General features: G+C 40.7%; 1 protein-coding gene across 1 annotated transcript in view; it reads right to left on the bottom strand.

Moving 5' to 3' along the window:
- Positions 1-5,356: 5,356 nt before the first annotated feature.
- The window catches only part of CARD11 (caspase recruitment domain family member 11), a 48,103-nt gene continuing 44,003 nt past the window's right edge, over positions 5,357-9,456 (bottom strand). The window contains exons 22-24 of the mRNA XM_075058526.1: positions 8,560-8,684; positions 7,607-7,722; positions 5,357-7,046 (exon numbers count right to left, since the gene is read on the bottom strand). Of these exons, the coding sequence (XP_074914627.1) occupies positions 6,842-7,046; positions 7,607-7,722; positions 8,560-8,684 (446 nt within the window). The 3' untranslated portion in view covers positions 5,357-6,841. The remainder of the gene's footprint in view (positions 7,047-7,606; positions 7,723-8,559; positions 8,685-9,456) is intronic.

Below are 9,456 nucleotides of genomic sequence, written 5' to 3'. Positions count from 1 at the left end.
GATGGTAACACTCCATTTTGCACACACTTCTGATTGATAAGCCCAGAGCTGAACCATCTTGTGTATCCCTTAATAACCTCTAACCCGCAGGCTACTGTTACCACACTGAGGTGACTGGGTGTTGCAGGTACTTTACTGTCTGGCAGTCATGTCTTGTTATTTGCCCAGGCATGATGGGGGATCCCACGAAAGAGCCATCTCTCCATCTTTGAGTTTCTGTATCTTCATTTTGGAAGAAAATCAACATTGCTATTTGTTGCTAAATTGTCAGACAGATTTGATGCTAATAATGATGAAGCAGACATGCTGTTGTAGATATTTACTCTCAAACAGGTTCTCTATCACCCACCATCTGCTTTTAAAGGGTCTTTTTTTCCTTTTTTTTCCAGTGACTAATGGTGCATTTAACCCCGGAGAGCTCTGATCTGAACATCAGAAAGTTTCTGCAGCAGAGGAACAGAAAAAAGGAGGCGGGGGAGGGAGGGTGGATGAGCTTCCTGTTGTTCTAACTTGGCTTACTGGTAGGGTTCTCAAATCAAACTAGAAATCTCACCACTGGTGAGCAGCCACCACTCAAATCCTTGATACAGCTGCCAGACTTGCATTAAACTCTTGTTCAGAGTCTCGAGACTAGAGCACGACCGACCGAGAGGAGCCAGCACTGCGGAGAGGTTGGGGAGCCAGGCTGTCGCTGACTTGTGTGGACAAGCCACATCAGCTCTCTGTCCGCTTATTCTAGCTGTGCAAAGACATAACAACACCTTCTTTGTAAAGAAACATTAGTTCTACAGGTGAAAACTGCAGGGATGGGAGGCCTTCTGTTTGCTTTTGCAGGCTCAGAGACAGAGATCAAAATTCACACTAGAAATAGTCAGGGGAAAGTCCGCGAGAATGGCACAGATTCTTCAGTGTTTGGGTCCAGGATCATACCTGAGGGCTAGAGATAGTTTTGCAGAGAAATCAAGTGTGATTTCTGGGAACATGGCAGAATTCTGCTGTACCTGAAAGATACAGGAGGAAATTTCGTGTCATAGTCTTTCAGCACTGCGTTGGCTGAATAAGGTTTTCTGTTCAGGGAAGTGTCAGACAGAATGGTTACCCCATTGCTCCAGGTACTGTGTGGGCAGGAGTCCCGCACAGCAGTGTCTGAGTAACTCCTGCTGTGCCAGGAGGGATGTCCTGGGCAATGACTGTGCTGCCATCCAAGCTGCCAGAGCAAAAGAACTCTATTCACTGTTCTTGAACCAAAAATCACAGGGCGATTTGGGCTCCAAAGTTAAAATGCACATTGCATTGATCCGTGGGAAAGCCTCCTTTTTCTTCTACAAAGTCTGGTAAAGCACAAGGTTTTTCTGGAGTTACAGTTTCAACTTACTCACTTTCCTTAATCTTTCGGTGCAGTAGGGCACCACATAGAGTAGTGCTCTGATGAAGGATCTCGGGGCTACAAACCCTGCATCAGCCCGCACATTACATGGAGTGGAGAGCAAACAAGAACTCTGGAAACTGAGCAAGCTAGAGAAATGGGGAAAATAAAGTAACTTATAAGAAAGGAATCACAATCTGCAGGTTGAAATCTTGTGTACCTTTTAATGGTATATAGCACAAAATAGTGCTGTACTCTTCAGTTCTCAGAACTGAACAAAAGCAAGGGAGATAGAAACAGCACCAAAGGGGAACACATTTGATAGGCTTCACAGTATAAGCTGATTAATGCTGAATGACTCGGAGTACTCAATTCAAATAATTGCAAAATCCTAGAACGTTGCTCTCCCAGAAGTCCCAAACCCCTAACTGTGTCTTGCTTTTTCCAGTCTCCAGCAGACAGCATAGTAACTGCTGCTTAAACATCTCAGCCTTATGTGCCCATGCAGTGTTGTAACCTATGTGACAGCTCCAGGGTTCACACAACCCGAACTCCTCAGAGCTGAAGTCAGTCTACCTGAATAGTGTCTCTCTGACTTCATCCTTGCTGCAGAGTTTTCAAACCCTAGGCCATGAAAATAGCTTGGCATAAGAGAATACAGAAACCTCTAACAGGTTTACAGGCATTTTTCCAGCTTTGGCAACTCTCTCCACTTAAAGTTCATAGGCAAAAGTCTGCTTTGTGTGTGTTCCTACTCCCTTGCAAATTGTGCTGCCAGAGCTGTCTGTGCTGCAGACAGACCGATTGACAGCTTAGCCTCCAGCCAGAATTCTGATTCAAAGGAATATCAAATTCTGTGTAATAAAGTTTGCATGAAATTTTTACCTGCAACAATTCCCCAATGTGCTGAACTGCATGATACTGACTTATATAATACATCATTTTAGCAGCAGAGTTAAACAAAATGCAAAGCCAGATTCAGTTTGATTTTTTTCTCATGATCATAGACATTATACCATATCTGATAGCTATAAGCTATTACTTCCATTATTTTGTAGTCTATAAACATCAAATACAAAATTTTCTTCAACAAGTGTTTCAATCAAATTAAATGTTTAAATGTAGACTTTTAAAAAATGTCAACTATAGAAACAAAAAATTAAAAACAAAAAGTGGTTTTAGGTAAAACATTTAAAGTATGTGAAATACTGAAAAGGACTCCTTCAGTATTATTGAAATACTTTAAATTTTTAAAAAATGAAATGTTAGAATGGAAACATTTCCATAGACAATTGATTTGGATGAAAACACATTTCCTAACAGAACAATATTCCATTGAAAAATTTTCCAATTGCATTTTCTAGTGGCCAATTTTTCAGTGACATTTTCCAAAGAACAATCTACATCTGAAAATTTTTCAACAAGCTTTTGTGAGCACTTAAAGGAAAGAAGTAGTTTTCCAATAATAGATTTTGAAAGGCGGTTATTATCCTGTGCTTTACACCTTTTTACAGAAAAAGTAGCATACCAAATACAGGGCAACTGACCAGACTTTCTGTTAACTCCTTTTTTAACTTAAAACTCAAATTGCTGAGAAATGTTCCCAGACTTCAATTAAAAACCTTGAGTGATTTGATTTTAAAATGGATTGATGTAAATGTTGCTTACCTTAAGGTAGACATATATAACTAGTATCCAGGCGTGTCTGTCAGGCAACTTGGTCTGAACTCTGGTGTCCAAGCACAGCACTCAGTTCAAACTCGGATCTGCAGCTTGAATTTTTCTCTTTATTAGACTGAGTTAGACAATTTATCTGAATTTCAGTGGTACCTGCAAGTGCAGTTATTGCTCACAGATCTCATACGAAGTGCTGTCTAACAATATAAAAACACCCAAAGAATAATCCAACATAAAACTTGTCACATCTTTTCACTTCGATGAGATCAGGCTGAGAGTCTGCTTTGGATTCAGTTGTGATACTGTTTACAACAAACATTTATAACATTTCCAATTTCCATTTTGTTTTCTTAATCATTGCTTCCAGTTTTTCAACCATACAATCACTACTGAAGCTGGCTATGCCTAGGTGGGCATTTGAATATGTGGTGAGCAGCCCAGGTTTGTATATATTGGATGTATATGTCAGGAGGGAAGTGGTTCATAGCTTAAAGCAATACCTCACAAGTGAGGCTTAGCAGAGTGAAAAATACTGCAACAATCTACAGCCCAAGTTCCAAGTTTGCATTTCAGATCTGCCGGTTCAGGACTTGGACTCAGGACACTGATTCCAACACTCTGACATTTAGGGAAATTCATGGCCTCTTTTCAAGCCCATAAATTTGAATATATTTCAAAAGGTGCAGAGGTTAATTTCTCCCAGTTTAGATGGACAGCATTTGGATCTAGATCAGAACCACCTCCCCAGCTAGTGTAAATGATAATGGCCCCTTTTGCTCTGTTGCAGATCTGCAATTCATACTCCAGCTATAGATTTGCTCTTTGAGTTCACATCCAGAAGTCAAGGGCGAATAGAATTTTCAGTCCTTCTCCACTGAGTCAAAGAGAGATGAGGGTTACACAGGATACAGCACAGAGCTCTGTCAGTGAACTTCACTTAAGAGAGTCTGGTTGCTTTGCATCACATGAGTAGACAACCATAATGCCTTAAAGTATCTGCAGAGCTGGGAATTTGCAGGAGATATACTTTGACACGAAGACAAAAAGTCTGTTCCATGTATACACTCCTCTCTTGTTTCACGGAAATAATTAGATCTCTTGTTCTCTGCCTCAGTCTCTTGTTCCACTCTTCCCATAAGGTGGTTTAGCTGTCCTAAACTACAGATCAAAAAACTAAATGCTAAAGGCCAGGCTAATCCTCTAGTTTCTTTCCATAGCCCATGAAAAAAACCCCAGACAGTTCAGAGGGCAATTCATCTCATCCTTAGATAGCCATCTACAGTAAGTTAGACAAATAGCTCTTTGGAGGTGTATCTCCATTCATTGTAAGAGGAATCTCCTTTAGACTTTGGCATATACCTTTCCCACGTCTAAAGTTAAGTGAGATAAATCACATCCACAGCTGTTGTCCCTGTAAAGAGGGCTCAGAAATAAAGCTGCGGTGAGAGAAGATCACTGCAGAAACACCCACGGCAGCCTGAGATACTTCATCCCCTCCGCCCCACCAGCCATCTGTTCTAGCCATTGCACCAGATGTCACCGATCCCCGCGGCACTGCCAGTAGGACGTGGACGTTGTGTGAGTTCTGTCTGGTGAGCAGTCAGCTGGTTGCTTCTGAAGGGATCTGACACTGACCTGGCTGAACTTTTTGCTGAAGCAGCTGAGAAATGTTCTTACAGTCCCTCCCATTGCTCAGCTGTGGACTCAGAAACCGTCACAAGAGGGGCAGTAACAAACCACAGGTAGCTGTTACAGAAGGTTGTGTTATCAGGATGGTAGGAACGAATGCAAAATGCTCCTGGAAGGTTTAGCTTTTCCAACTCATGCTTTCTTATTTCTGCTTGAGCTACAGAGGATCTCTGAAGAATCATCCAATTTGTTCTATATATACGCCAATTGGTTGTTATTCTTTGCCCTGGAGGGAGCTGCAAATTGTGTATGCAGCCCGCATTATGTAAAGAGATTGCAAAATAGTAGTATCCCCCTGCTTGCACAGTCCAAACATATGGCATTGGGCAGGCAAAGAGCTACTCTCTGAGAAATGCTAGCTATGAACAGTCTTTCAAACATTAATAATTTGAGAAACACAGCAGCAGAAATTAGATATAAAGTGACATAAATGACTTCTAGAAGATACCATTAGTTAAAAAATTATGTGCATAAAAGGGAAGAGCAGAAAAGCACAATCGCACAAGCCAATGTGAACTGACCCAATCTACCTGAGAGACACCCACAACATCAGAAGCTCACTGCAAAGACAACGTAGCAGTTAATCTAGTGAGAGCAACCAGGCCAGATGTTTTGCTTCGATTCTGTTTGTCTTTTTATTGCCAGCTGCTGCACGCCAGCCTGAAGCACCAAGATGAGGAACTTGGGATGAACACAGAAGCAAAGGTAAATCTGTTATTAAAAGCATCTTAAAAGGGAGGGATATGTCAGGGAATGAAGGATCCAAGGATAATGGCATGTACAACTCTTCATCTGTAGGTCAATTTTTATTGCATTTCAGATCAGCAATTGTGCAAGTCATTAGTATCTGGTCAGTTTTATTGAATCAATTTGGCAGTCCCAATACAGTGTCTAATGTAAAGAGGAAAAATTTTAAAAGGCTGAAGAGATTTAGGAGTCTAAGTCCCACTCATTATCAGTGGAACTTAAACTCTCTGAGGAGTTAAGTGCTTTTGAAAATGGGATGTGTTCTTCTAAGTCATGTACACACTTTTGAAAATATTATCCTACTTGGCCACAGCACAGTGTGGTGCTTGCTGGTCTCCTTGCTGTCAATCACGGCAGAGAGGTCAAGGACTGAGTGGCTCACAGCGATTACTGGCTTATGAAATTCTCCTTTTCTTCTTCTCAGAACAGTCCCTCCTGTTGAGAGCAGGCATGTTGGCAGGCAATGATGTTGTAGAGAAATACAGATTTCAGTGGAGAAACAGAGAAACCTGTTGTCTGGAGAAGGCACCATAGTATTTTCCACAAGTAAAAAATGTTAAAAATCGAGAGATGTACAAATGAATACAATGCAGAGGCAGGGATAAACTAAATGAAACATTGACAGATCTGGAAAGATCTGATGTGCCACTGGGACAGTGGAGTCTATTTTCCTGTAAGTGCCAGGACTACAAAGGAAACCTGCAAAACTGTTAAATAAAACTGGGGTTTAAAAAGGAAGGGAAAATTGTCATTTTAATGCCAGGAATAATAGCTATTTTCTTCTGATTAAAATGGTTATGGAGAAACAGGGCTACCGAGCTGCTACAGCCATCAGCGGTAGTGTTGCTGTTGCTACCAACCAGCCTTGAGCTTCCTTCACTGGGTATGTTCAGAATCTCACCTCAGGGGGTGTGGGGGGCACATCTCAATTCCATATCCTTTAGCCCAATCCTGATGCTTTACTCCTCTTAGATTCCACTTATCTGGTCTCATCAGAAGTTTTCAATGAGCCAGATGAGATCCATATTTTTAACATAATAAATTACCCCAAGCTCCCTCTCAAGATCTTTGTCCTTCTCACATGTTGAACAGCTGCTGTCCCTTAAGAGATGCTGGTGGGTCAGAAGTGGTGGTGGTGGCTGTGGTCTGACCCACATCCTAGACCGCCAGCATCTGAGACATTGGCTATTCAACGCAGCTCCAGTTCCATTCCATACATGCATTCTGCCAGCAGGAAGTCCCCAGCCAGCAAGGGTGAAACAGGAGTGAGCACTGGGCACCTAATCAGAGAATTCTGCGAGCCCCTGCTCCACCTGGTTATGTCCTTCTGTCACCAAAGAGCTCCACTTTACTTATTGTTTTTTATAGCTGATCTTCATCTATCCAGATGGTTTTACGCTGCTCTTCTCCAATCCTGTCTTTTATTGTTCGGATAAGATCTTCAATACTGCTCCATGCATCTGCCTCTACAGAGGCATAAAGACATGGCAGTGCTTCCAGTTCTTTTTCCTTCAGACGGCACATACGTAAAAACTCATCTTCAGTCTCTGGCTTTGGCAATAATTTCCTGTATCGAATGAACAGAACAAAAATAAATGTCTTACATTTTAAGTTAATCCTGTAGTCCCAGCTGTCCCATCAAGAATTTATTTTCTACTGACTATATACAAGCAATAAAAGCAGTGGAGAATACAGCTACTCCACATCTATCCTCCCCTTACCTCCATGCTGCCCCCAAGGAAAAGTATTTGCTCTGGGGAAACAATTTAAAAGGATCAAATGTAGGGAGAGTGCAAGTGTTTACGACCTTTCCTCTTCCAGCTAGCATTACCTTAAGAAATGCTGTGGGAGTGCTGAGCATGGAGAAAACCACAGATTCTTCAGCCTCATCCTCTCACAATGCTCATTGCTATCACTGACAGTGAAAGAGTGCTAGATTTGGGGAATTCCTACTTTCTCAGGTTGTAAGATTTCAGGGAGGAGTCACGGGAGGAAATAGTGCACATAGAAGCACCAGATGAAGAGAGAAAAGGTTCTTTATTTCTCTCAGTGAGAACATTATTAGACTCGAAAATTATTCACTGAATAAGACGGAATATTAAATATGCAAAAGGTTTGATATGTTACCTGAACCTCTTGATGTTTTTCTCTGAGACTCTGATAAAGAGAACAATAGGATATATCTTGGCTTTGATTAAATCCTTTGTGCAGCTTATTCCAGCTTCCAGGAGACAATGCTTGTTCTAAAAACAAAGTCATAACAGTGTCACAAAGGAACATTCACTGCTGTGGAATCTCAAGGTAAAGGTATCCACACCCTATGGGGTCAGCTGAAAAGCTCTCCATTTACCACTGTACGGATTTAAAACCTTTTAATCAAAAATACATTTAAAGTCCAAACTCCTCCTACTGGTTTAAAACTAGTCAAATAACAGCTGAGCTTAATAGCTTTCTGAAAAGGTTCAAAATAGAAATGGTTTGATCTAAAGATGAAGAGTATGATAAAACACTAGTTTTACATATACACACAAACACGCATACTTGCTCTTTGTTCAGAGAGAACATCTACTGAAACTACTTGTGAGAGAAAAGAACATCACTTTAATTCTCCTTTTTTCCATGCTGTGCATCAAATCTACTCTACTTGATATAAGATCTCTGTCTGACATTGTTATCTTTGTACTGTACACCCCCACGTCTGTGTTTCAGGCTAGCCTTTCTTTTGTCTAGGTCCTTGTATCTCTTACTCTCTTGCACATTCATATATACTTACGATATGAAAAGGAACTGAATAAGGGATAGAGCATAGAAAATGAAAGAATGTTTTGTTGCATCAATGTGGGTCATCACAGGGAAGGAGCAAGAATATAAAAGGATATGGCTGAGGATGAAAAAGAAAAGGAAAAGCAAGAGCACAAATAAAAGCCATTTGGGGGGAATAAATACAAATCTGAGATTGAAAGTGGGCAAGAAAGAGAACATGCAACTGTAAATTGGTCAGTCTCTTATTCAAGAAGAAACACACATTGCAGACAAATTCACAGACAGCCTATCGAAGGGATACAGAGTACTCTAAGCACCTTAGCAGTGACAGCCTCAATATTGGCAGGTACAATACATTCATATGTGTTCAGATTCTTTTCTCTGCTGAAGATGATAGTCTCTGTTCTTTGCTTCCTTAAGAACTCTTCCTTTGTTACAATATCTGGAAAGAGATGTGGATGAGGACAAAATCAAGATTGCAACAGCAGCACACCTAGAAAACTATCCATAGTACTTCACATAGGATGTAAGGATGGTTCAGAGAAAGAAGACGAGCAATGAATTGTCTTAACAGCTGCCTCATTTCTTCCATTGAATTCAATTAAAACCTAATCTGATCACAGCTGAGCATCTCAGCTATATCCTGCACCAATGAGTCCTTGGGCAATTACTACCACACTATGAAGGCATTAAATTAAAACAGTAAATACAATTCCAGCACCTAATGTTACTAGTAACATTTCAGGGCTGGAGGATGCTGAGAAGTGCTAAAAAAATAAGGTCTGTTCAGTATAGGCTCCTAAAACAAGGATTTAGTGTTCCAACATTTGTGTTTAAAGTTTCAAAAAATTTGGCTTAGGTTGCAATGTGTGATACTGGCCCCCTTGTGAATTGCAGCTCTACATCAAAGCTTTTGTTTTATGTTGCAAGACAGGGGATATTTATTATAATACTTAACTTTTCAGTTTCTCTGTCTGAATAACTGTAAGACTGCATAATATGCGGTGGGTATTCAATATTAGCGTAAAAATGAAACGTCAGCTATGTTTAATGCTGTGTTGTATACAATCCTGCCCTACAGCAATCACAGTACTGCATATTGCTTTAATAGTAAATACTTAGCATGGAAGAAAATCAGTCTTTCGAGTAGATCAAATGCACAATCTTCACAGCCTTGGATGAGATAGAAACCTAACGTTGCTCTAGGGAAGATA

The sequence above is a fragment of the Buteo buteo genome, chromosome 27 (genome assembly GCF_964188355.1).
Source record: "Buteo buteo chromosome 27, bButBut1.hap1.1, whole genome shotgun sequence".
Classification (NCBI taxonomy): domain Eukaryota; kingdom Metazoa; phylum Chordata; class Aves; order Accipitriformes; family Accipitridae; genus Buteo; species Buteo buteo.
This window is presented reverse-complemented; position numbering and strand designations above follow the sequence as displayed.